Source organism: Meleagris gallopavo, chromosome Z (genome assembly GCF_000146605.3).
Source record: "Meleagris gallopavo isolate NT-WF06-2002-E0010 breed Aviagen turkey brand Nicholas breeding stock chromosome Z, Turkey_5.1, whole genome shotgun sequence".
NCBI lineage: Eukaryota > Metazoa > Chordata > Aves > Galliformes > Phasianidae > Meleagris > Meleagris gallopavo.
In genome coordinates this window covers 10280528-10308192 of record NC_015041.2, presented here as the reverse complement: position 1 = coordinate 10308192, position 27665 = coordinate 10280528, and the positions used below count along the sequence as shown (strand labels likewise).

Here is a 27665-nt window from a genome sequence, read left to right as displayed (position 1 = left end):
TCAAACAGTTCGGTGTGCTCTAATTGTATAGATTAGGAAAGATTCTTAAGCTGTAATAACTTCATAGTTGTGCTAGCAATTAATTTTTGTTAGCACATTGAAACAATTACATACAAGTTTACATTTACCTAAACTTCACAAAAAAAGTGAAGGAATTTGTCTTTCTTTAGCAAAGCCTGTCTATGACAGATTTTTAATGTATCTCAAGTTCAGTTCAATAAGCAGTCGTACAAATGAATTTTCATTGAAACTTATGGAAGTTGTTTATTGATACTGTATATTTTATGTTAATAAGATAGTGAACTGTTAGAACATGGCTTAGAGGTGATGTTTTTGTGAGGATCCCTGTTAAAAGTGTTCTTTCGATGTTACCTTCATGTGTTTGTGTGTGCAGCTACAGCAAATCAACTTCATGAGTTTAATGCAAATAGTGCAATCATCATTTGCCAACCTGCCAAGTGTGCAACAAACTTTGGAGCAATATCAGTCTGCTCATCTGGAAGGAATCCAGCCTGTGCCCCCAGCAGAAGTCAGTGGCTCTGGAAGACCTTCATGTTCTGCTGGTGCTTCTCAAAAAACGCAACTGTCCACTGAAGACAATAGAGAAAAATATGATCAAAAGAGCTCAAATTTTCAACCACCAAATAGTTTAAGAGATGAAAGCAACTATGTCCATATAAAAGTAGGTGTATCAGTATGTCACTTTTGAAGATGTAAATGTCTCTGTATTTATTCTGTATATCTAACATGTTACCTGTTGTGTTGAATTACAAAATCTTTTTGTAGTGATCACTGTAGACAAAAACAAGCATATTTTTGTGCATATGTAGTTTATCAGCTCTATTTCACTGTGCTTTCAAATGCTTTTTTTATTTTCTGATTTAGAATCATCAGAATGTTTCTTTAAGCCTACTAGAAAACCACAGCAAAGAGACAGGACTTATGCCACCATCACAAGATTTGCATTCTTCAGCATCCGTTAAACCATTTCATCTCCTAGCTCCCTCCTCAGATGTTCAGAAAGCACCCAAATTTATCCCTATTGAAAAAAACACAAATTGCTCGGATGGATTTCCTTTGCTTAAGCTTGAATCAGCTTATCATTCCAAACCAGCATTTTTAGATCCAATGTCATCAGCTTTTGCAAGACCACCCCCACGAGTAGCTTGGAATTCATCATACTCTTTATGGAACCATCAATCATCATATGAAGAAAGAAGGGGTAGGTCTGCAACACACTGGAACATGAGTAGAGATAAACCTGAGATCTTAAGACCAATGCAAGAGGAAGAGAAAAGATGGGCAGAAACTGTGTATAAGCCACCCTCCAAACACCTATGTTCAAGTCAGTATGAAGAGCAAGAAGTTTCACTTGAGCAGCAGTTCTCTGGTAATGTGAAGATGGACAATATAATGATCACCAACAACGTGGCTGGTATTCCTCTACTGCACTTGAATCTTGATCCAGTAGCTAGACTTCCACCAGTTATAAGACAGCCAATCACCACTGCTTTAATACCTGTTAAACCTGTAACAAAAGAGACCGACCACAGAGAAACAGTACAGCATGCAGGAATATCACTGCTCCATGCCAATTTACCTCAACAAAAGAAGGTACTGGATTTAATAATACATTTTTCTAAGTTGCAAGAGTTTTTAGTATCATAATTTCTAATTCATCAAAGATTAGTTAGTGTTTACACTTCATGGAATTTGGAAGTCTTCAATCCAGGTAATAGAAGAGAGTTTGGAACTAAGGTACCTTTATACTGGAATGTTAATGCAAAGCAGGCTTGGTACTGTTTTGGAATTGTTTAAAGAATCTACTGGCTCAAAATGATAAGTTTTGATAAATCTGTCACAAAAAGTAATCTCTGCTGTTTTTACAGAAAGTTAAATACAATTATTTACAGAACGACAAAGGAAGCAGTAAGAAATTCTATACAGGTCAGAAATGTAATGCACTGTAGGCATTTTCCTTTAAGGCTTGGAAAGAAAACTTTGTCTTGTGGATGTTGGGAACCTGATATTTTGAAATGTATTGTTCTGACAGAATCTCATATGCTCACCTGTTTCAGCTGAATGTAAATGTTTTTCCTAGAAACATTTCAAAATTTGTCTACACTTCCTATTTTCATCTTCAGCCAGATATGTAAGAGCATATTAGGGAAATAAGTTCTGTGGAGGAAATTCCTATCTTCTGCTTTGTTTAATGGAAACAGTTTGCACATTTACACATTGCTTTTGATTCCGCTATTATGTTTTCATTCTCTCCACAAATTAACTATGTTTATATAGCTGAGATACAAACAGGACTTGCTGCATTCATCCAGTATGACTGGGGTCCCCCCGTTTTATCACTGTTTTATTTTTTTCTTTTCTCTCTGAACTTACAGGTGCCAAAACTTGTTCCACCTCAAGATCTCATTGCATTTGAGCAGTACTACCACCATCACAGTGCAACCAGTACTTCATCTGTACAGGACCAAACTAAGCCTATCCAATTACTAAAATCTGATTTTAAACCATTTGAACCAAGAGATGTGCAGAAAAGTACAAAAAGGCAAGCCAAACTTGTGGGTCTTCATTTTGAAGAGACTGTGTTGTGGATCATCATTATTAGTAGTAATCTTTAGGAAGGAAAGGATTGCAGTGTTTTAATATAGTTCAAAACACAAGCTCTGATAATGAGTCCAGAAGATATCCCTCAAAATTCCAGCAGTTTTGGTTTGTTTTTTTTTTTTTGCTAGCTGTGTTACGTATGACTTTTGACATTTTTATTTTTACCTGCCTGCATTTATCTGTACCTTACTGGGAACGGATAATGACATCATTGCATCTAGAATAGAATGCTTGCTTCTGATTATGATGCTTTTAACGCAGACAGATGGACAGACTCTGAGTGTTCACTGTCAGGTTAGGAACAAACAGTGCATAAATAACTGCAGCTGTAGTTTAGAAAACCTGTTATGATATTATCAGTTGAAATTCTTAAGGCTATAGTTGTTGTCTGATAATGTATTCATCAGATTCTTAAGAGAATTGCAACTTTTTTAGTACAATAGTAAATAAGAAAGTTTTATTGGTAACAGAAGTCCGTATCTTGCTGGAGTATTTCTTAGAGTTTTCTTACAGGCATTTTGTGTTGTAATGATTTATTTTTTTTTTTTTAACTACACAAAATGTAGTTACATTGTCCAGATTATCCAGATTGTAATATTTGATATGACTATTTTACTTGACTGTTAACACATTTTGCTTTGATTGGTGAATGTTTTTATGAGCTCTTGTAATTATTTTAGATGTGTTTCTCATATGCAAAATCATCCTTTGAACCAATCTTTATGCAGCAGTTTTGTTTATCTTTTCCACCTTTGTTTCAGTGTGTATTTATAATTATTTATAATTGTGGAGCAGTTCTTACTTTTATTTATAATTATTATGTTGGCAGACAGAAGAGACGTAATAAGAAACAAATGAAAGAGGAAGTGGAAAAGGAGAAACGAAGCGTGTCTTTCTGCCCAGATGATTCCATCATCAATATTAGTGATACAGTGATCGCTGTTGAATCAAAAATGGTAGTGTAGAAAAATTTTTTCTTTGCCTTTTTCAAGTATTCAGGTATTAAAAGAAAAAAAAAAAAACTGAAACAATCATGTAAATTTCTTTCATGCTGTCCTCTAGAAGCAGTACATACTCTTCATTCACATCTTCTGCAAGGAAAGTTTTATAATGGAAAAAGAATTACAGGGGTGCATTTGTTTCTCTTGGGATGTGAACCTTCCTAATTAGAATAGCATATTTTGACATTTAAACTAAATACAGATATATGCACTAATCACTTAAAGAATGTTCTGCCTGTCAGTAATACGAGGATAGCTATCCCAAGCATTACTTTTTTCACATGAAGCTGATTGATGACAGTATAAGTCAGAATAGGGAGAAAGAACTCTCACCACTATTTTATCCAAGTCATTGAGTAGACAAATCCTTCCTCAAGATAGGTTTTGATTTATACACTTCTGTTGTTTACACAGGTCATTTTAGTATCTTTCAACATCTTTTGGGATTATCCTTACCAGTATTAGATTGAAAACCTGAATGTTTATCCCAGTACAGCACGCTCTATTTCTGGTCCATAATATACTTTCTTTGAGACTTCCTTGTCTATCACAGCTTCTGGAGAATCTGAGCAGATACTGTATCTCATAGAGAGAAAATTAACAGCATCAACAGAACCTTTCATTGTGGCTGGAATTTATTTTTTATGATTTTTTTTTTTTTTAATTAGGATCCAGAAACAAAATGTACGTCTTACCTGCAAGATGATTCTTTCATTTCCATGGGCAAGTACAAGTACATTTAGTACTTTGAGTGCTTAAATAAATCAAGGAATAGAAGTTCGTTAGGCTTCAAAGCAAAATTCCATATTAAGATAATATTAAAAGATATCAGAAAAAGATAAATCAAACTGTGTAAGCTTTAGAAATATGATCTGCATTGTATATAACAAGATCATTTCCCAGAAATTGAGAAAAACCTTTCAAGATGATGAACAAATGTTCAGTCCTCTTTTGGAATATTCAGTTTTATGGAATTAGTATGGAGAGATTCTGTACTTACGCTTGTTTAGCTTAAAAACATCACTGATCGTATCACTACATTCCCCAATTACTTGTTAACTCAGAATAATTCTCCTGAAAGTTTTGTTAGTTTCCTTGAAAATGGGTGATGATGTTTTATTTACGCTTATAAGCAGTGAAGTTCAGGAAAGAGTAAAGAGTATATTGTATGAATTTCAATAACTATGGCTCATAGTGATTTCTTATTCATGTGATTAAACAGAAGGGGGCTTTAAACATACACTTCAAATTCTAAATCAGTTGTATTTGTTTTCAAATATATTTCCAGTTTTATTTGACAGCATCTTCTAATTGTATGAGATTTAGGACTCTTGTACTTAAAAAAAACTGAATGTTTACAGTATTTCTAGCTCAGAAAAGGAAGACAATGACTATAGAAAGATCTGCTTCTTTCTAGCGTATTAATTCAACATTAGTCCTACCAGACACAAATAATGCAATCCATTCTCTGAAATTTGTCTTAGACAAATTCTATCTTGCAAAGATCTGTAAAAATATCAGTAAGGAAATAAATGTATGCATGTCATAATTATTTCCCTCTGCTATTAGATTATGAAACAAATTCATTGCTCCATGTATTAGTATATTTGGTTTGAAGACTACACACATCCAAACCTAGTCTTGATTTAAATTCAGTATAACACTGTAAGATTCAGTTGAAGTTTGCAGAAGACAGGTATTGCAAATTTTCTTGATATCATTTATAAAATATACTTAAAATAATGTGTCAGAATGCAGGGAAACTTCTTCCGCAGCCCTTAGTTTTAAACTAAAATGATTACTTTTTCTAATTCATGCACTTCTTATAGACAATTATTTGCACGTTTTAGACAAAGCGGCAGAGGCAGTTACCACTCCAGATCTACATTACATGGCTTCTACAAAGAAAAAAATAGCAGAAACTCAGGATGCAAGTACAAACACTCACCCAGGTAAATGTTACCTGTGCAAGTTACAGCAACCATTTATAGGTATTGCTTCAAGTTAATTGTAATATTTGGTGACTTTTTGCATGTTTAACTTTTTGTTACAAAAAAAAAACAAATGAGAAGATACTGGAATGTAAATTACAAACTATTAGCTAAAATAATTGTAACTAAAAGTACTACTGATGTGATTGTGTAAGTGACTCTGTATGCTTTCTGTATGTCAGTTGTGTTGTGATTTTTTCTGAGGGCTTCTTTTAGCTTACATTGTTTTTATGAAAACACATTTTAGACAGTGTTTCACGTTTGATTGAAATTGCTTTCCTACCTCTTCTTTCCAGCTTTCCTTTTATCGTAGGCTGGTAAATCAGAATTGTACATTCAGATCATGCCATATGTGTCTTTCCTTAGATTAATGCATTTTGTTTTCTTTTTCCTATCAAGAGCTCAAATCATATAAGGATATTGGAATCAGTACTGAAGTTGAGATTTCTGATGTTGAGAAAAATGAGTCAGATACGTCTGTTCCTGTGTCAGGTATGGTTTCAGGCTTTCTTTAATTCATTTATTGTTTTGGAAATCTATAAAAATACTACCACTTAATGTATTTCTGTCTGATGCAACTTTATATATAGGGTATTGATAACCTTCTGATTTATTCTATTTCTTTCAACCAAATGTTGAGTAATAATAAATACTATTTATGAAACATTTGGCTCTGTTTTAGCTAGTGCATTATACTCATGCTTTTGTTTCTGTGTTATGAGAGACATTTATGGGCTTTACAGTGGTTTTACTGCGGCTCAATTTTTACAATTTTTTTTCTGGTATGTAAAATACTGGTGCTGTTTGCAAAATACAAAATTGAAAGTGATTTTGATTTGAGGCTAAACATATATTTTGTTTTATGTTTTGTCCCCCACAAAAATTATAGCTCTCTGATAAACAGTACTATATAAGATTTATTACCTTAGAATTTTCCCTCTGCTAGCACACAGTCCTATTAATTTTTCAATTTTAGAAAATTCGACAACGTTGCTCCATTTGGAAAATTATTTTACTATGTAGTGTACATTGCAAATATTATTTATTTATTTCATTTTTCTAGACAAGTATTGTCATTTAATTAGATCAAGTCAAGATACAGATTTTTTTTTAACTAATTAAGATGGAATTGGAAATGAATAGCAATTTATACTGCAGCATGCTGCTCCAATTTTAATCTTTTGAGTATTTTTTTGCTAATTTATCACCAAAATGAAAAATAATTAGATAGTGATTGATATTCTTTGAGCCAAACTTTGAAGAAACCTATTACACAGTGGCCTGGGCTGGAAGGGACCTCAAGGATCATGAATGTCTAACCCCCTGCCACATGCAGGGCCATCAACCTCCCCATTTAATACTAGACCAGGCTGCCCAGGGCCCCATCCAACCTGGCCTTGAACACCTCCAGGGATGGGGCATCCACAACCTCTCTGGGCAGCCTGTTCCAGCACCTCACCACTCTCTCTGTACAGAACTTCCCCCTGACATCCAACCTCAACTTCAAACCATTTCCCCTTGTCCTGCTGTTATCTATCCTTTCAAAGAGTTGATTCCCCTCTTATTTGAAGGCTCCCTTTAGGCTGCAATGAGGTCTCCCCGCAGCCTTCTTTTCTCCAGGCTGAACAAGCCCAGCTCCCTCAGCCTGTCTTTGCAGGAGAGTTGCTCCAGCCCCCTGATTATCTTTGTGGCTCTCCTCTGGACCCTCTCCAACAGCTCTCTGTCTTTCTTATTCTGGGGCCTTTAGACCTGGACACAGTACTGCAGATGGGGCATCACAAGAGCAGAGTAGAGGGGGACAGTCACCTCCCTCTCTCTGTTGCCACTCCTCTTCTGATGGAGCCCAGGATACCATTTGCTTTCTGAGCTGCAAGAGCACACTGGTGGCTCATGCTGTTTTTCATCCACCAGGACCCGCAGGTCCTTCTCCACAGGGCTGCTTTCAAGGACTGCTCCTTCCAGACTGTATAAATACCTGGGATTCCTCCAGCCCAAGTGCAAAACCTTGCACTTTGCTGTGTTGAAGCTCATTAGGTTCACCCAGGTCCACCTTTCAAGCCTGTTGAGGTCCATCTGAATGGCATCCCTTCCTTCCACCGTGTCAACCGCACCACTCAGCTTGGTGTCATCAGTAAACTTGCTGAGGGTGCACTCAGTTCTGTCATCGATGTTATTGATGAAGGTGTTAAAGAGCACTGGTCCCAAGGCAGACCCCTTGGGGATGATGCCCAGCCTCCACCTAGACATGGAACCATTAATCACCACCCTTTGTCTGCAGTTTTTCAACCAGTTTTTTATCCATCAAGCGGTCCACCCATCAGATCTACATCCCTCCAGTTTGGAGATAAGGATGTGGTGGGGGACCATGTCAAAGGTCTTTCTCAAGTCCAGGTAAGTGACATCAGTTGCCTTTCCCTTGTCCACTGATGCTGTCACTCCATCATAGAAGGCCACCAGATTGGTTAGGCATGACCTTCCCCTGGTGAAGCCGTGCTGGCTGTCTCAGATCACACACTCATTTCTCATGTGATCAAGCATGTCATCCAGGAGGATCTGCTTCATGATCTTCCCAGGTACAGAGGTGAGACTCACCGGCCTGTAGTTCCCTAGTCCTCCTTGTTCCCTTTCTTGTAAATAGGAGTGATGTGACCCTTCCTCCAGACATCTGGGATCTCACCTGACAGCCACAACTTTTCAAATATGATGGAGAGTGGCTTGGCAGCCACCTCAGCCAGCTCCTTCAGAACCCTGGCATGCATGCCATCCGGCCCCATAGACTTGTACACATTCAGTCTCATGAGGCGGTCTCGGACCTGCTCTGCCCTTACAGTGTAGGAGGAGATTTACTGCCCTGGTCCTCACAATAGGTTTAGGGATGCAGGACTCAGAGATGTGAGAAGTATTAGAATCTCAGCTGCCAGTGAAGACTGAGGCAAAGAACTCATTCAGTACCTCAGCCTTCTCTTCTTCCGTTGAAGGCAATTCTCCTTTTACATTTGCCAAAGGAGGTACACTCGCTTTGGCCTGTCTCTTCTGGCCAAAGTACCTGTAGAATGTCTTCATACTGTTTTTCATATCCCTTGCCAATTTCAGTTCTGCCTGCGCCTTGGGTTTCCTGATCCCACATCTGCAAGTCCTGACAGCATTCCTGTATTTTTCCCAGGTGACACACCCTTGTTTGCAGAGCTCGTGTGCACTTTTCTTTGCCCTCAGTGTGTCCAACATAGTGCCTTGCCAAGCCATGCTGGTTTCCTGCTTCCTCTGCCCGCTTTCTTTCAGAGGGACAGAAAGCTCTTGTGCTCTCAGAAATGCATCCTTGAAGGTGCATTCTTTCCTCAACATCTTTATCTTTAAGGACAGCATCCCAGGAGATCCTGGCCAACAATTCCTTGAACAGCTTCAAGTTTGCTCTTCTGAAGTTCAGAGCCCTGACACCACTCTTTATGAGGCCCACATTTCCTCAAGATCACAAACTTGACCGGGCATGGTCACTGCAGTCCAGGCTACCTCTAACCTTAACACCTTTAATGATCTCCTCTGCATTGGTGAGCAGCTGGTCCAGCAAAGCTTCACCTCTGGTTGGTCTGTCCAATACCTGGACCAGAAAGGTATCATCAATGGGTTCCAGAAGCCTTCTGGACCTCTTGCAGCTCGCTGTATAGTCTTTCCAACAAATATCTGGATGGTTGAAGTCACCTACCAGGATGAGAGCCTGTGAGCATGACACTTTCTGCAGCTGAAGCAAGAGAGCCTCATCAACAGTCTCTCCTTGATCAGGCAGCCTGTAGTATTCTCCTATCATCGGCTGGCCTTTGTTAGTTCTATGCCTAATTCTAACCCACAGGCTCTCAACCTGTTCTTGACTTTTTCTCAGAGGGAGCTCCTCACAGTCCTTCCACTCTTTGACATAGAGGGCAACTCCCCACCCTTCCTACCTTGTCTATCCCTTCTAAAGAGCCAATAAACCTCAGTGATGTATTCCAGTTATGGGAGTCATCCCATCATGTTTCCATGGTAGCAACAAGGTCATAACTTTCCAAGTGCATTACAGCCTCCAACTTCTCCTGCTAATTTCCCAGGCTGTGTGCATTGGTATAAAGACACTTCAGTTGGGCTTTCTAGTCCCACCACCTTTCCAGGGGATCTAGGATCCCCTATTGAGCAACGCTGTTTATTTTCATTTTAAAAAGAACAGCTAATCAAAGTATTTATCATTCAGAGAATGCAGACCTAGTGGTTTGTCCAGAGTTTCATGGCTTTTACTGTAAATATAATATTAATCTTTTTTTTTCCCGTAGAATCATCTAGCATCCCTAAATTATCATCACCCAACATGTATTTAAACCTGAGATTCTCCAGTGAAGTGAAGGAGAGACTTCTACCATCATCTTTGTCTGATGTACCTGATTTGGTTAGTGGTGCATATGGTTTAATTACAAGAATACCATTTGTCTTATCCCTTGAATCTGTATTCTTCATTTTTGGATAAGTAAGTTGTAGAATATGGAAGATAGCAGTTGTTCTGTCTCTGAAGCAAGAAATCTCTTTCAACTCTTATAAAGAGTAAACATAGGAAATGTTTAAAATCTACTGCTCAAAACACATACTGGATAATTCTTCATCATCTTGTTTTTGTTTAGAGTGAACATAAATATATTAGTGTGATTGACATTGAAGACAGTGACATTCTTAATGATTTACCAATGGCACCTGAGTCAGCAGATGAAATAGTTACTACAGAGCAAAATGAAAAGTTTGAAATTCCATCTACTGCAGAACTTCATCGCATGGCAGCTTCTGTTACTAATGCAATTCCATCTGAGCTGCTTCAGAAGAAAGGTAAACATTTTATTTTTAAACCAGGAAAAATGCTTTCCATTTTAATTATAGTATTCTTACCCCCTCACAGAATATCCTCAGCCTTTCTCCCACTCAATTCCTTCTTGTTTTGCTTTATACATCAAAACATTTATACATTTGATATGTTTGTATTGATAGTGCCTGCTAAAATATGCCATAGCTTTGTCTAATTATTTGCAGTACTTAAATGCTTACAGTTCATTCAGGGATGTTGATCCACTTTTTTATTTCAAGACAATCTTCTCAAAGATTTAGCAAGCCAAAAGCAAAAGGAGCATAAAGAGGCAGATTCTACTAGAGAAAGTATAACTTGGAACATAGAATTTGAGGATACAAGAGCTTTTCCTTCTACGAGGCTGCTGTCGGAAGTAATTGACAAGGAATGCTTATCCACAAAGCATCAAGAAATAGATATGCAATTACGTATACTGCAGAATGTAACAAAAAATATGGAGGAGGATTTCAGAAATACCAGACAGGTGAGTTCAAACTGCTAGCTTGTTTCTGAAATGGTTTACTTTTTGCTTCCTTCAACTAAAGAGAAAAACTTGTATCTTGGAATAATACATTTTCTAACCTGGTAGGGGTGGGGAAGTCTCTGGACTCTCAGGACACGCTGGAGGCACAACAGCACACCAGTGTGGTTAAAAGCTGTTAGTCTCCAGTGCATTCTGAGAGTCCAGAGACTTCCCAACAGGTAGGTATATAGTGAGAGAGAATAAAATGCAGTTCTTTCATGTTTGGTGCAGTATCTTTTGGCTGATGTGGTTGCCTACAGTTGGCCAAATACTGGTTGAAATGGTGATGTTCTTAGTAAACCAGAGGAGTATATTTAATTTCCTTGTAACTGTAGAATAGCAATAAGTTAAGGGCTCAACAGGAGCAAAAGTTTGGCCTCTCCAGAATATTAAGTGACTAATTCTGGAAACTGTTTCCACTGATTTCATAAAATACTTGCACTTTTAACATCTTTATGAAAGTAAATATATAAGTAAAATAAATACATTTTGGACATGGTGCATTCAGATGATCTTACATAGTAAGATCTTATATAATAACAGACCTCTTAATACTACATCTAGGGGAATATTGGCATTTACTTCTTCATGTTACTTTGACTTCCTAATAATGTTAGAGCAAACCCCTCATAGTAGGGGGTGACTGTTCTTAGCACGAGCCAGTATTTTACCAGTCTGGTAACCAAAAAAACCAAAGTTTTTTATTTGTACATTACTGTAACTGAGTCAGTTTCCTGTTTGCTTTGTAACTCCACAGCATCTGCTTTTTCTGTAATCATTCAAACAAATAATGTCCATTGCCTGGTGTTCCAAATATTCACAGAAATATAAGGACCTCAGTGTGTCAACTGCACACATAATCACACTCAAGAGGATTAATTAATCACTTATATACTTCCTTCAGGTGATCATCTAAGCTGATTTTTCAAAGCTTGCATTGAAAGAAATCTTTGTATATCTTTTGTGTTGGAGCATTTCACTGTGTTTTCATTTTTAAACTTATTCTTAGTACTTAACCAAATCATGATCCCTGAAAATAAACTGATTTTCTTTTTGCCCTTCCTTCAGTACATAAGAACTGGTCATTTATTTTATAACAATTTCTTATGTATTAGATGTGAGTGTTGAGGTCTGTTCTTTGTAAAAAAAAAAAAATGCACTTTAAAATGTCTCAACAAGATTAATCAGTTTCACTTTATAGTTTTCAAATTCAGGAAGCTTCTGACTTAGGAAAAGTGTGGAAATATTTTTATTTTTACATTTTTTTTAATAAGATATAGTAGGAAAATTCAGATATTGATAAAATAAGAGAAAATGTGTTTAACACACTAAGACTTCTCACAAGAATAATGCAGTTCATATGTATTATTAAAGTAACACTCCAAAAGATAAAGTTCTTTAAAATAGATAATTCCACTTTAGATACTATGATTCTGAATTATTTTCTTTGTTTTGAATAAGGTTGCTCATTATAATGTTCCTAAGATTCAGAGGAAGAAAAAATACTTAGAGCAAACTTTGTGAATATCTGCTGTGTAAGTCACAAAAATACTTTGGAGATTATATTCTTACTTAGTTTTGGGGTTACATTTATAGCTCGTGAAAATAATAGAAGATTTGGAAATGGCTGCCAATTTGGACCCTCATGGTCATCCTTCATTCTCTGAAGATTCTAGAATCATTGGTGATGGTATGTGTTCAGTTAACAGACAGACAGTAAACTTTGAGTTGCATATTAAACTGGGTTTTTTCTTATCAAAGAAATTGCAGTCCCAAGAAATGTTACTGAAATATTAAAGAAATTAAAAATACAAGAGGAAGAAAAAATACCCAAACTAGAGAATCTGAATAACACTATGTTTGTTGCCTCAATAAAAAAATTATTTGAAAGCATCTGTATACTTTCATCTTTTCCAAAACTGTAATGCGAGGCCTGAGCATGGGACTTTAAAGATGATAGTGTATGTTTCTATTTTATTAAAAATTGAAATTGCTGCTCATGATGACTTTGTTTGCTGATAAAAAATGAGTATGGATTTAGTTCAGTTTCCCCTCTCTATAATACTACAAATGTGTCTCTGGAGGCTATGTAGTTGTAGATTCTTCTGATTTTTATTACATGCTTACATCAGCTTAACTGTCTGCTAAAGCAAATAGGTTGAATAATTTATTTTATATATAACCATAGAATCATGGAATCATAGAATGTCTTGGGTTGAAAGCGACCTCAAGAGTCATCAGGTTCCAGCCCCTCTGCCACAGGCACAGTTACCAACTACTAGATCAAGTACCAGATCAGGTTCTCAAGGTCCCATCCAACTTGTCCTAGCATACCTCCGGGGATGGGACATCCACAAGCTCTCTGGACAACCTGTTCCAGCCCCTCACCACTCTCAGTGAAAAACTTCACCCTCACATCTATTCAGAATCTTTCCTCCTTTAATTTAAAACAATTCTTCCTTTTCCAGTCAATATCTACCTTTGTAAAATGTTGATTTTTCTCCTCTTATAAAATCTCCTTTAAATATTGGCAGGCTGCAATGTTTTCTCCACACAGCCTTTGCTTCTCTGAACAAGCCCAGCTCCTTTAGCCTGTCTTTACAGGAGATGATGCTCTGATTGTCCTTATGGCCCTCCTCTGGACCTACTTCTAAAGCTACATCTTTCCTGTACTGGGGGCCCCAAACCTGGATGCACTCCAGATGGGGCCTCGCAAGTGGTAGAAACAAATCATGTCTACATCTGCATTCATATTTAAGGAAATATTTGAGATGTCCATTAGCCTTACACAAAATACTTTATAGTTTAGTCTTGTTGACTTGTACAGGACTGTGACATACATCACAATTCTGGTAGGGCACTTCCATAGGAAGGCACAGCTGATCTCTCAACAGTGTACTAAACTGTTGATATAAATCTAAGTTGTTGTAGGTTGGACACATAAACTAAATATGCCACTAACATATAAGATAGATAGTTGTATTTTTTTTTCATTAGTAAGATAGATAGTTGTATTTTTTTTTTATTAGTAAGATAGATAGTTGTATTTTTTTTTCATTAGTCTATAGTAATAATTTTTTGTAGTAATATTATTTGAAGGGTATAATTTTTGAAGATATTGTGGATGATGAAAAGGGGAGCTTAAATCATCCCATACCCAGTTATACCACTTTGTAAATGCAGGAGAGTTCACTTCCAATCTCTGCTTCTAAATTTCTCAATGGCATAAAATCATCTCTGGGTATGATTTTTAATGTTTGCTATTCCCTTTTTCTCCATTTAAAACGAAGCAATCCTTTTCTTCCTTGATGTAGCATTTGCTCATGGCTGTTATGTAATGGCACTGAGCTCATAAATGGCAGTTTATGGCTAGCTATTTTTATGGATGATTATTCTTCGAGTCAGTTTACTTTCCAGTCTTTCTAACTTGCATTATTTAGAATGGCTTCATGAATGTGCATTGATAATAAGTTACGTATTACATGACAGTACAGTATCACTGAGCTTTGAAGACAGTTTGGCAGTGTATTATACGTGCCCTCAAATTCACCCTGTTATTGAGAGAAAACAAATAACTTTGGGTCTGTTTCTGAATCTGTCCCCTGCCCTGATGTGTAATTTTTTAAGTATTATTTTCTTAAGTATTAGGTGACACAGTGCCATACAGCGCTCTTTTTTTTCCTCCTGAAGCTGTCTTTATAAAAATCTCTGGCATATTTTTGTGTTTTCAAGATATGAGATTTCAATTTGGTCCAGCAGCATCAGCAAAATAATTGTTTTTAATCATTACATGGTAACTACTGTTTATATCCCAAAACATTATTTTATGAGATCCCATTTCATTTTGCAAACTGACAGTATGTTGATTTTTGCAATTTTGAAGACTGGGTAGCAGTAGAGATGTTCTCAATGTCTAAAAATATAGGATATTTTATCTCTATGTTGCTTGTATTGCATGTTTTCAAGCTCATAAGAATTACATGTATTTTATACTAGTGAACATGCATTTGATTGTCGTATTTGCAGAGATCTCTCTTGATAGGTGTTAAAACATGGATCCAGTATCTGTATATATTAGAAGCAAATCTCAAATGACATGCACATACATTTTATAAAGAGTATTATGTTTATTATTTCCTCTTGAAGTAAAAACTTATAAGCTAAGAAAACTCCCGGTTATACTGAGTTGCAACTGTAATTTTTTGAGTGAATACTTACTAGTGTAGGAAGAAGGCACTCTGAGACGTCCATGTTGCTCTTTGCCACATTTCCTGAACTGCAACAGTTCAAAACTTGGCTTTTTAAAGTAAGTGGGAATCATTCATTTTCCTTAAATAGCTGGACAATTAATTGGAACAGATCTTTCCCACTTAGCTGGAAATAGTTAGTTTCATTGTGGCAGGGTGTCAATCTGACAATATCTATCTCCTTTCCCTAGTAAAACCGTCAGGTGCTGTTAAAAAATGTTCTGTGAAAGCTCTGTATTAGATAATAGATGATATGCCCTCACCAAGGCTTAGGTATAGAATTCATTTACTTTTGCTACTGGTGTATTCTGATAGATACATTTTTGTATTTTATCTCGCAGGCATAACATATATATTTAGCCTGTGTATGAGTACAAGGTTTTTATTAACAAAGTCTGTTTCATTTTCAGGCGTTCATTTAAATGGCAAACTAAGTGAGAGGTATGTATTTCAACTTTTTTTTTTTTTTTTAATTGTTTATTATCAGTAAAGGAACTGTCATTTAATATGAAAGCTCTTCTGTTAACTAGTTTTTGGCATTTGTTCTCAGTTCAGTACTGCCTGCTACATTTATTTTTATGCAGAATTTGCAGAAGAATTCACAGTTGAATACCTGAGTTTTTAATGTAGTTGCTGCTGATGTCTGTGCACATTTGTTATTTTCTCTGTGTGCAAAATGCTGTCCTTGAATGAGAGCGTATAACTGTTTTAGTAAGCTGTCACTAGAAAATTTTTGAAGAGTTGCCCTGTAAAAAAATAAGAATTAACAGACTGGATTTCAAAACTGGGTTTAGCTACTGTAGCAACTTTTCCCTGAAGTGCAGCAGTAAAATCAATGCTTTAATTTATTGTATAAATATTTTAAAGTCAAACTGTTTGTTGTGAGTAGAGCAGATATGGGGATGATTACATAACCTGGAGGATGTGTAAGAAGCAATAAACAATAGCAGATGGTGATTTCCCTGAAAGGATTCTTCAAATTAGCTGCAACATGTGATAGTAAACTACAAAAGACTTAGTTTAGATTGAAAGCAACTGATTGAAAGAGCAGATAGAAGTTAGGTAAAACCATTCTCTCACTCTCTTGCTCAAGTCATTAAGAGTTGGGGTTCCCGAAACACGTAGCGTTGCACAGCTTCATCTCACCATGTGCAGCAATGCAGAACCTTGCACATTGCTCCTGGCCTTCTGGGCTGTTGGTTTTAGGCTCTTCTGGGCTGGCCACACAGAGCAGAGCTAAGGCAGTTCAACTCTTGTTGGGGCTATATTTTCTCTGATTTTTTCAGACCTCACTATACTGTCACACACCTTATGTTAGTCAGGTCTGGCACATTCTGTCCTATTCACATCGGGGACAGTGTTGGCTGAAGTGCACATGGTAACAATGAAGCTGGTTAACTTCCTAAAAAGTGCATCTACACACATTATGAATGTATTGCTTGTTTGCATAAACACTGTGAGATGCAGAGGAAAGAAAATTTTCTTAACACATTCTGACAAAGCAACATGGCTTCTCTTTTTGAATGTAATAGGAAGAATTTAGCTTGTACTTATGGCATATTCTACTTCAAATTAGTAACATTTTTTTCCCCTGGCTAACTTCAAGTTCTGTAGAAGATCCTCTGCAAATCACTGGTTTGAGTGGTGTTACTGATATGATTAGTAATCTTGTAATGGAAGGTGGCATCTCTCCGATGGAGCTGGACTTCCTGAAAACACAGGCTAAGAAAATCTCTAGGTAATAACATGGCTGTTTTTCAATATGTTTTGATTAAATAATTTAAACACTGGGTATTCTTTTTATCGCTCACATCCTCTAAGCAATAGAAGAAAGCATGTGATTTCTGATGATGAGATTACTATTAGAACTGTTCAATAGCCATTATTTTACTGTTCACTACTGTCAAAAGTGGTGCTTATTTGGATATTTTTTTATTCTTTGTTTTAAAATTCTTTCCTTCCTACTAGCTTGTTTTTTCTGTAGGAATAAGTTTTAGCACAAGTCTTTACAGACTGCAGAATCAGCTCAGCCAAGAGAATAGGAACCTCCTAAAACAGTTCTGGTGGTCAAAATCTTAATCTTGAATTGAATTTTGAATGAATTGCAATATTTTTATCATGTCACGTGTGGCTGTCATTATTTGCAAATTAAAGGATGTTCTAGGTCATTTACCATTTATGTCTACTCTCAAGATTCATAATCTAATTGGATTCTAGTCTGTCATTCTTGAGATTTTTTGCCTTCCTGGCTAACAGCTATAAAACGATGTGCGTTCTTTTCTGAGATAATTTGAAATTGCAGCTGTTTCCCCCTCCTGTTTATGATATCAGCTGCTTACAAGGAAAAACTACAATTGTTAAGGATGACAAACAATCTGTTGCACTGATATAACAGCTCACATCAGTTTAAGAACCATGTCTCAGTATGTTCTAGTGAATCATTAAAATGGAGTGTACTGCTGTGATTTTACTTGTTATAACATTTGTCATTAAAACTGTAGAAGTAGCTCAAATCTACATCTTTGAGGGAGCAGGACAGTCCCTTCCCTCCCTGGCTGGCAGTGCTGGACCTGATGCACCCAAGGTTAATGTTAGCCCTTTTGGCTGCAGCGCATGCTGCTGACTTGAAATCAACTTGCCATCAATCAGAATTCCCAGCTATCTTTACCAACGCATGGGGCTGCTCTCCAGTCTCTTGTCCTGCGGTCTGTAAGTATAGCCAGGGCTGCCCTGTTGCACGTGCAAGATCTCAGCTTTGAGTTGAACTTCATGCAGTTGGTGATTGCCCAGCCCTCCGATTTTTCAAGATCTTTCTGCATGGCCCCTCTGCCCTCAAGGGAGTGAACAGCTCCTCCCTATTTAGTGTCATCCACAAACTTGCTTAGTATACACCAAAGAGAACTGGTCCCAGTATGGAGCCCTTGAGACCCCACTAGTGACTGACCATCAGCCTGATATAACGTCATTTACTGTAACATCTTTGACCCTAACCACTTTTCTTGGAAATGTGACTACTCTTATAGCTATAGCATGGAGAAAATACGTATTACACAGCTGCTGAATTTAAAAAATATTCCAAAATGAATTAAGTATTTCTGAAGAGCTCTAACTGTGAAGTTCTGCTAGTGTTTACTAATATCAGTGTTAGTATTCTGATTTACCGTGTTTAAAGTGACATGTACAAAGAGGCTTCTGAAGGAGCTCGTAGCTGGAGAGAATAAAGGGTGTTAGAATCATTGGGTTTTTTTATTTGTTTGACGTGCAAGTTGGTTTGGCTTTTTTGTTTGTTTCTTGTTTTGTTTTTTTAGTTAGTGTTTATATAATAATATAAGAATCAAAAATATTTGTAATATGACTTCCAGTTTTTACTGTACCAATTTTCCTATTTTCTGAATGTAATTAACAGAAGAAAAGTTTTAGGAAATATCTTGGAAATTACTTGTGTATAAGAACTTACATGAAATAAAATTTTACAGAAGAAAATTTAATAGATGGGAGATTTCAGCTCACTGAGAATTTTGAATGAATTGCAATATTTTTATCATGTCATGTGTGGCTGTCATTATTTGCAAATTAAAGGATGTTCTAGGTCATTTACCATTTATGTCTACTCTCAAGATTCATAATTCTGCTTTCAGACATTCTCAAAAAACAGAAAAAGAGAAAAAAGAGATACGAGCATGGATGAAAAGAAAACAAAAGGAAAGAATGAGAGAATATATGAAGAAATTAGATGAACAGAGACAGAAAGAACATAATCCATTCAAAAAGAATATGGTAAGAAAAAAGCTTATCTTGAAGAGTAGTTTATGTACTGTGCAAGTGTCGATAGTTCAGATTAAGTAACAGCTGTCAGTGATTTTTTCCTATTTAAATATTTTAATATTGCTCTTTATTTAGATATAATTTTATTTATTGGAATTGGCTGTGGTTATGTCAGTGAGCCTCACAGTCTTCAGTAATGATGGCTGGCAGTAACTGAAGAAAAAAAGATAAGGAATATGTCAGAAATTATTTCTGTATCTGTACTAAATCTTGAAATATGCATTTGTCACGTGGATACTTTCAGGACCTGAAGATGCACTGAGTCAGGGAAATCTCCACTTCAGTAGGAGATGAGACCAAACAACAGCAAATGATTCCCCATATTTCTTTTCTGATGTAAACTGAATGTCGGGTTCGCTGTAAACTGTTTCATGGTGAAGTTCTATTAACTTTCACTTCAAAGGAACAAACATGTAAAAGGCAAAAATGTTCTGTTAGTTCATGATTTGTTATTCACTTTTACTAACAAAGTTGACCCAGACTGGTCTTTTGTATATGTGCAGAGATAAGTGATTTCAGTTAAATGTATACTGGCTTACTTTTTTTTGTTGAATTCACTAGGTGGGGGTTGTCACAGCTTTAGTTAAAAAAAAGAAATAAAAATTGTGCAGTTGTACTCTAGCAAATAAGTCAAAGTGAAACCTTGCCCTGTTTGTTTTGGGTTTTTTGTTTTGTTTTTTTTTTAATGAAGTACTGTCAAGAAAGTGACTCATTTTTTTGGCACTTGATTGTGATGACATGGAACTTTGACCTCTTTAGGATTAATACTTTCAGCATATGAGCTATGGAAGGCAGAAGTGCAGCCTTCTAATATATTTTTAGAGCTTCGAAGCTTATAGAGACAAATCTCTTAGTTAGGACATATGTCTGCATTCCATTTTTCATTCTGGAGTGTTTTAAACAGTAATTTCCATGTCAGGTAGATCTAAACTTTCAGGGATAGAGTGGAATGAGACCACAGAAAAAGTTAAGTGATTGATTATTCAATTTTTGTACTTTCTTGCACAGAATTGTCGTCTTACTTCAAAGGATATTAAATTACTCAAGAAGAAGAAAGAAGAAAAAGACAAGTAAGTTGCTATATAGGTAATTTGTGATATTATCAGTGTAATGAACCTGAGGAAGTGTGGAATAGGTGAGTGCATGGTGAGGTCGGTTGAGAACTGGCTGACTGGCTGAGAGGGTGATGATCAGCGGTGCAGAGTCTGGTTGAAGGGCCAAAAAGATAATAAAGTAACTGTAGCATATCTCCTATGAAGAAAGGCTGAGTAACCTGGGTCTGTTCAGCTTTGAGAAAAGAAGACTGAGAGGGGATCTGATCAATGTCTATAAATATCTAAGGTGCAGGAGTTAGACTTTTCAGTGATGCATGGCGACAGGACAAGGGGAAATGGCCACAAACTGAGGCATAAGAAGTTCTGCTTAGGAACTTCTTCACAGTGAGGGTGATGGGGCACTGGAACAGGCTGACAAGGGTGGCTGTGGGTTCTCCTGGGCGATATTCAAGACTCAATTGGATGCCCACCTGTGCAGCCTGCTGTAGGGAACCTGCTTTGCAGAGGGCCTGGCTTGGATGATCTCTAGACGTCCTTTCCATGCCCTACAGTTCTGTGATTCTGTGAATATTCCATTATAGGAAGTGGTAGTTTTAACTAACTGGTCTGTGAAAATTTCAAATGTGGGTGGCATTTAACAAAAACCATAAATGTTTCATGTTTTTTTACATTTACCTTTACCTTTTAGGACAAGTCTGAACACTTTTCATCCATTGCCTTTATTTTTCACATTCCAAATATGTATGTGTATGAAATTTTGAGTCAGTAAAATTGATTTGTTCTTTCTATCAAACCTGTTATTATAAATACTTCAGCTTTTTGCTAATTTTCTTAAAAAGATTAGTATGTGCTTTCTGAAACTGTAAAAATACTTCTCTTTTGGATACCAAAGAGCCTTTCAAGCCAGTTGCAATTGAGTGATTATACATCTTAATATATAATGTCATGGTTCCTTTTCTCCATAGAGTCCTGTTTTCTGAACATCACAGTATGAGAGTATCACAAGCACTTTCTCTGATGAATGAAATGTTATCTGAAACAATGACGGTACCTGCAAGTGAGCACAGACCATGGTCCAGGGCAAGATCACCTCAGGAGTGCAGGAAACAGCTCACTGCATCTACTAAAGGGTAACAACTTTGCATGTTAATTAATTTTATTGGCTTCTCTGCCACACACATATGTCTGCAACTTGTTGTGTTGTAGGATTAGTTCGAGAGAAGATTTATAATCTTACAGAAAAAGAGATACATTTTCATTGGATCAGAGGAGTAGGAACTCAAGTTTTCTTTTAACTGCCAGATCAAATCTTGCCTTAAAAATGCCTTTTGGAGCACAGGCTGAGACAACCCTAGATTCAAAGGAATAATTGCTGTCCTAGCCCCTTCCACTTGGCAGCAATTGGGTACTGGAAAATAGCCAGTGACATAGTTAATGATTTCTGTAGCATCCAGTAACAAGCAATAGGCAAATATAAGCTCTACTGTGAACACATACAGAATAAATAAACTAGTGTTCAGAAGAGTCTAGATTTACTCTTGTCTTTTCTAACTTAGGAAATCAGGTTTTTTAATTCCCTAGAGTTTTACTTTTTCTTTTACAGTTTAGAACTTATTGCCTTCTGAGGACATGGTGATATTTTAGTTTTACAAATTAGTAAATATATTCTCCTTAATGGCTTTAATATCACATATACATAATCTAGGTGTATATTGTGGTGTCCATTTTTGTCCTCTACAACTTTATTTTCAAGAATAGTAGGAGGAACTGGAAACACTTCAGAAAATTTTCTAACTTCCAAATTAAAATATTTCTGCATTTATTTTAATTGTTAAAGTTCCAGGATAGATTGTTCAACTGAATGCAGTCAGTGCTTTGCACAGCCTGCTGGTGCCCAAGGGCAGTTTAATGGAACCAGGCCTATTAGAATCAGAATGCAGAAAGCCAATTAGGAGTGGTAGTAAATTCTGAATAATTGGATTTAAAGTGGTTCTCGATAAAGTCAATTTTATTTGTCTTCACTATGATTCTCAGTGCTTTGGAGTGTGGTTTTTGTTGGCCTGACAAACATTGTATGATGTTGTTCTTCAACTAGCTGGGTTGTCAGTACTTCTGAGGGTCTTTCTACCTTGTCTGAGCATGCCTACCTTGTTTGAGCATGCCTTGTGAGATACAGTTTGTGTGAATGAATGATTTGTGTTAAATATTTGGACTTAGTTGTTTTGTTCTTTTTAAGAGAGAGAGAGATCTTGATTGTTTGTTTTTTCGTTGTTGTAGAGGGCATCCATACAGTTGTGTTCTGTCAGAAAGGCACAGAACTGCTGCCAGACACTGCTTTGGCCAAAAAGGACATCGTTTCACTCCCGCTCTTGGCTCAACACGGTCAAAGGGTAAGAACAGACATTCATTAGTGAAAGCATATATTACATAGTTTGTGAAAGTTACTACTGGATTTTGAGTGGGAGGAGTTTTCATAGTGTAGAAAGTCAGACTTACAGTGTTGGTGACTTAATGCCCTAGCAATTTTGCAGTTATGTTGTCACTGATGTATCAAATGATGAGAGTTACCTTTACTGATCATCACTTTCTAAATTCAAAATAGCTTAATTTTGCTACAGCAAGAATACTGTGTAATTTAGGAAGGAAGCTTATAAATGAAAATTTTGAGTAGATTGACCTACATCTAACACTGGAAATACTTTTTTTATGTTTTTTGGAAACAGTCCTGTGCTTTCATAGAAAAGTACTGTTAGAGGAAAAATGAGAAATAATGCAGACTATCTTGTTAATTCCAGATGCTGTAAGTAACAAGAAAACAAAGATATAGCGTTGTACAACTACATAATGAGGTGGAAAAATAAGATGTATATTCCTGGATGGAATAAGAACCCTTTCTATAAGGGACTTGTGGAATATTTGAATTATTTCAAATATATTCCAGATAGTCCACTGAAAACTTTTAGATGGCAGTTCCAAGATTCCAAAAGCAAATGCGCTGGATTTCAGTGATTCCCTGAAACAGTCATTATAAAGTCATGACACTCAGCCCTCTTTTTCCAATTAAAATCCAGAGTTTTCCAGTAAAATCCAAAACAAGGAGTAAATCCAATGTAAGCACACAAGTAGTGTGCCACTTCCTTACCTTTCTATGCTGCTTTCTTTCTTAGCTCTTTAAAGTAAGAATTGTGTTCTTTATCTCTCTTCAGAGTATCTGTTAAACGTATTATTTTTTCATAATGTTTGTGGAAGAATTGGTCTGAACTTCCTTTTAAAAGGATTTTAGTGATTCTTTTTCTTTTATGCTTATTAGTGTAACTATGTATCCACAAGAATTTCTTCACAGAAATATTTCCTCCTAATCAAATTCTAACAGGTGCAAGACTTGGCTATAAGAGCAGAATTTCTGAACAGGCAGAAAAAGACCAATTTCCTAGGTCTGATATGTAGGACGTACTGTGGGCTGATTCCATTTTCACTTACACTGTAGTTATGATAGAGGCATAACACATGGCCATTGTGGCTGGCCAAATATCAGTTTATTTCAGCTAGTTGGTAGTGCAGAACATGTATTGAAGTGTGGTAAGCAGGCAGGCATTCTTTTCTAAATGTTTCTCTCACTTCTACACCTATGGAAAATCATTTTCCTCTTCTCACACGTTCTCTTTTTATACTTATTCTAAAAATTACAGGTTGATGTGTCTGTATTCTCATGTCACTTTAACGTTTACTCCAATTTACCTCATCACTGCTGTGAGTTCCACTGAAATTCTTTGTCTTCTAAGATGAATGTATTTTTTTTAATCCAGAATTTATGTAGTTTTAGTTTCCTATCAAATAATTACAAAATCATACATGTTCTTTTAAAGGTCATCTTGTCCAATTCCCCTGTAGTGAACAGAGACATTTACAGCCAGATCATGTTGCTCAGAATACCCTCCAGTCTGATCTTGAATGTCTACAGGAATGGTGCATCTGCCACCCTTCCGGGCAACCAGTTTCAGTGCTTCACTACCTTTATTGCAGAAAACTTTTTTTTCTTATATCCAGTCTAATCTCTCCTCTTTTACTTTGAAACCATTTCCCTTTGTTCTCTCACAACAGACCCTGCTAAAAAGTCTGTTCCTTTCTTTCTTGTAATTCTCCTTTGGATTCTGAAAGGCTGTTACCAGACCTCCCCAAAGCCTTCTTTTCCTCAGACTGAACAGCTCCAGCTCTCAGCCTCTCCTCACAGAGTAGGTATTCCTCCTGAGGGACTGTACTACAGGACCTATTCAACTTCATGTTTTCCCTTAGGAAGACAGTCCAGAGGGTTGGGTTTGAAGGAACAACCAGTGTTTACATGCAGTTTCACTTCTTAGAACTTGGAGCTTCTGTTCTTGGGGAAATTACATGACATGCAAAAGAAAACTGCCAGAAGTGTTACAATTGTGATTAGCTTCTTTTTTTCTCAGTTGCTGACTGCAGAGGGAGCAGAATATCACAAAAGCCTCCAGCTGTTTCTACAGCAGTTCAGACAGAAGATTTTGATCATGAGACTGATCGAGATGTAGAAAGTCCTTGGACTCTGCCTGATGATATCCAAAGAATACTTCAAGATTCTCATGACACCTTGTTTCAGGTGAGAGGTCTACTTATTCTAGGAATTATGTGATACCTGCTGTTTAATACCAGTCCTTTGTTTAGTTTTGCTGTATTTGAAATGTTTCTCTATTTAAATTGTGTGGGTAGGAGAGAGGCAGTGGGGATTGGTGACTTGTCATCAGAACTAAATCTTATGTTCACAAGTGGCCTTGCAAGTGAATGTTCCTTAGAGGAACTATATGGGCAGGTCTTCTGTCCCAGCAGAATGGTCAAATACACGGCTTGATTAGGTCATGTTTGAAAAGAGCCAGTACATTTCCACTGACTGCACAGAGGTGTTGTTACAAATGATGCACAATGTTTCAGCTCATCTTCCTTTTCTCCAACAGGACTCTGCACCTCATACTGTTAGTTTCTCTCCTGTTGCCAATAATGACACCGATGGTATTTCTGAAAGCACAGGAAGTATCCTCAGCAGATTGGACTGGAATGCAATTGAAGCTATGGTAGCTGATGTGGAAGACACTTAAACAGAATTTCTCAGTGATTGTGCACTCTTGAAACAATTACTGATGTTCAGTCTCATTTTTTTTAAATAATCACTGTTCTTAAAATGCATTGAGGCTTTTATTGGTTATCTTCTGAAGCAGCACAAAAACCTCTCACTGTCTTGTCTAGATGATATTTAATTCCTCAAGTGGAGGTTTGTTTTCCATATCTCTGAAGTCTTTAAGAACTAAATGATGATGGTGAATGCAGACTAGCAATCTTAATCAAGAATTTCTGAGTCAGCTACTTTGCCCCTCTCAAACACCGAAAAAGTTCTATTTTAAGAGCACTGCTAAACTGTTTCACATTTGTATTTAAAATTTAATGTCATTATTGACAATGTTTATTTTGTAACTTAAAAATTGTGATAAGCTGATTTAATAAAAATGATTTTATTAGTTTCTGCTGTAAAGTGATTTACACACACAGCACTTTTACTACTGTGTAGCCCTGACTGTCCATACATGTGCTACCCTAGTGTTTTTCACCCAACTCATCTGTACAATAGTTGGTAGCAATGCAAAAACAGTTTCAGTGATAGAGGTATATACATACATATTCTGTCAGGCAACAGAAAAGTAAGAACAGACATTAGTATAAGTATTTGCTGTTGGTAGTATCTTAAGTAGAGAAAAAAATTGCTCTTCATCAATACTGTACAATGCAGTCTTGTTAGCACTCTTCTGCCTGCTAGCAGATATTTGTAGGCACGTTTCCTATATGTTCAGTGGTCATAAACTATATAAATTGCTCCAAAAGTAATATCCCCTGCTTATTTCCATGGAAATTACAACAGCTGCAAAGAGCACAATAGTACTATCTCATAGAGAAAATTTTCAGCTACAAAGTACTGTTTTCAATGTAGTCACCACCACCATAACTGTGCATTTTCACCAGCTGTGAACAAATACCCACGAGCTGTGCTTGTAAAAATCAGCACCTATGGAGATGACCCACTGTTGCCACTGCTGAAACGCATTATGTACAACCTCACGTCCACTGTTTGGTTTCCATAAATATTCAGAAAATGGCAGTGAATGTCAGTGGGTGCCATTTTTTTTCCACATGGACGAATTTGACAGCACAGCTTTGCATCATCTGCACTTCCATGTCAGACACCACTTTGTCAGACTGCCCCTCTGCTGCCGTCTGTCACACAGCGACAACTAAGAAAAGGATATTGGTGGGAAGGTACAGCCTCTCTGCCATACCTACAAAATCCTCCTCTGATGCTGTGGGCCAACACAATAAAATGGGAGCAGCCCTCATATTTACAGCAGTCCTGGCAGATGCAGCTGTGGTGGCTCTTTCACACCAGCAGCTGTTTTTATTTTTGTAGTGAAAAAAATTGAAATTTTCATGGAAGTCTAAAGAATGCTAATGCTATAATGTATGTTTGCCTGTTTCAGTGTACAGCTGCATCTTGACAAATGTCAAGAAATACAAAAGGCTGTGACTGGGTTACAGACATAGAAGGATAGAATTGCCAGTTTCTGTATGCTGAGATCCACACTGGCTGTGTATTTTTAGGGGTCCTCAGAATGTGCTTCAGCTTGTCCCACAGGAGTGATCAGTACATGAGACTCTACTGGGAGAGACCATCTCCAAATGGAAAGGGGAGGTATTTTCAAAGAGCATGTCCAAAGCATAAAACTGATCTATTCACAGACGAATTGTCTTCCTCCAAGATAGCAGTAAGTAGAATAGGAAAAAAAAAAAAAAGGAAAATCCTATTTTAGCTAAATATGAAAGTCTCCTTGTGATCACACATACTTAGTGAAAAGGAAGAGAATGCAGTCAAGGATGTGATGGTCCCTCGTAAGTGATGTCCTAGAAGATATGTGAGAACTGTATCAGTTCTAAGTAGTTACTGTAACTGCTCAGCCATTTCAGGCAAACATTGCAGCATCATGTTCGTTAAATGCTTATGCAACATGCAAATGTATTAAAAACAACATAAAAAGCACTTTCTACACAAAAGTGGACAAAACAGATGAGATTAGTTTGCTAGCAGTTGAGTTACATAGGTTAACAAGACCTGCTGCAACCTGAGATGAATTTTACTTGTTTGTAAATAACTTAAAGACTTTGAGTGACGGAGGACTAGGATCAGCATCTGAACCCTGCTACTCCCACCTACCAAGGGGTTTTCTCTCACTTTCTCTTTTTGTATGATGACTTCATTTATTTACATCCCACGAGTTTTCTGAGCAGAGCAGGTATGTATATTTTGTTCTGCACTGAAACACTAAATTAAATTTTGAAGTGTTAAGAAATACCTCCGGGAGGTGTCTGTTTGAACTGAAGTTACGAAGATCAAATAAGTAAAAAGCCTTCAAAGCAACTCCTAGAATCATTGTGTTGATTCAGAAACAAATGTTAAAATATGTTTTCTCTAATGTCTCTATAAAAATTT

At 36.8% G+C, this 27665-nt stretch overlaps 1 protein-coding gene across 1 annotated transcript in view; it reads left to right on the top strand.

Moving 5' to 3' along the window:
• CPLANE1 (ciliogenesis and planar polarity effector 1) overlaps positions 1 to 25650 on the top strand; it is a 60153-nt gene extending 34503 nt beyond the window's left edge. Inside the window, exons 33-51 of the mRNA XM_010725347.3 lie at positions 395 to 682; positions 886 to 1614; positions 2397 to 2563; positions 3452 to 3578; positions 4292 to 4346; positions 5474 to 5575; positions 6014 to 6106; positions 9913 to 10025; positions 10255 to 10453; positions 10709 to 10953; positions 12589 to 12682; positions 15650 to 15680; positions 16846 to 16977; positions 18878 to 19016; positions 20073 to 20134; positions 21085 to 21249; positions 22397 to 22509; positions 24571 to 24737; positions 25090 to 25650. Of these exons, the coding sequence (XP_010723649.1) occupies positions 395 to 682; positions 886 to 1614; positions 2397 to 2563; positions 3452 to 3578; positions 4292 to 4346; positions 5474 to 5575; positions 6014 to 6106; positions 9913 to 10025; positions 10255 to 10453; positions 10709 to 10953; positions 12589 to 12682; positions 15650 to 15680; positions 16846 to 16977; positions 18878 to 19016; positions 20073 to 20134; positions 21085 to 21249; positions 22397 to 22509; positions 24571 to 24737; positions 25090 to 25230 (3162 nt within the window). The 3' untranslated portion in view covers positions 25231 to 25650. The remainder of the gene's footprint in view (positions 1 to 394; positions 683 to 885; positions 1615 to 2396; positions 2564 to 3451; positions 3579 to 4291; positions 4347 to 5473; positions 5576 to 6013; positions 6107 to 9912; positions 10026 to 10254; positions 10454 to 10708; positions 10954 to 12588; positions 12683 to 15649; positions 15681 to 16845; positions 16978 to 18877; positions 19017 to 20072; positions 20135 to 21084; positions 21250 to 22396; positions 22510 to 24570; positions 24738 to 25089) is intronic.
• Positions 25651 to 27665: the final 2015 nt, after the last annotated feature.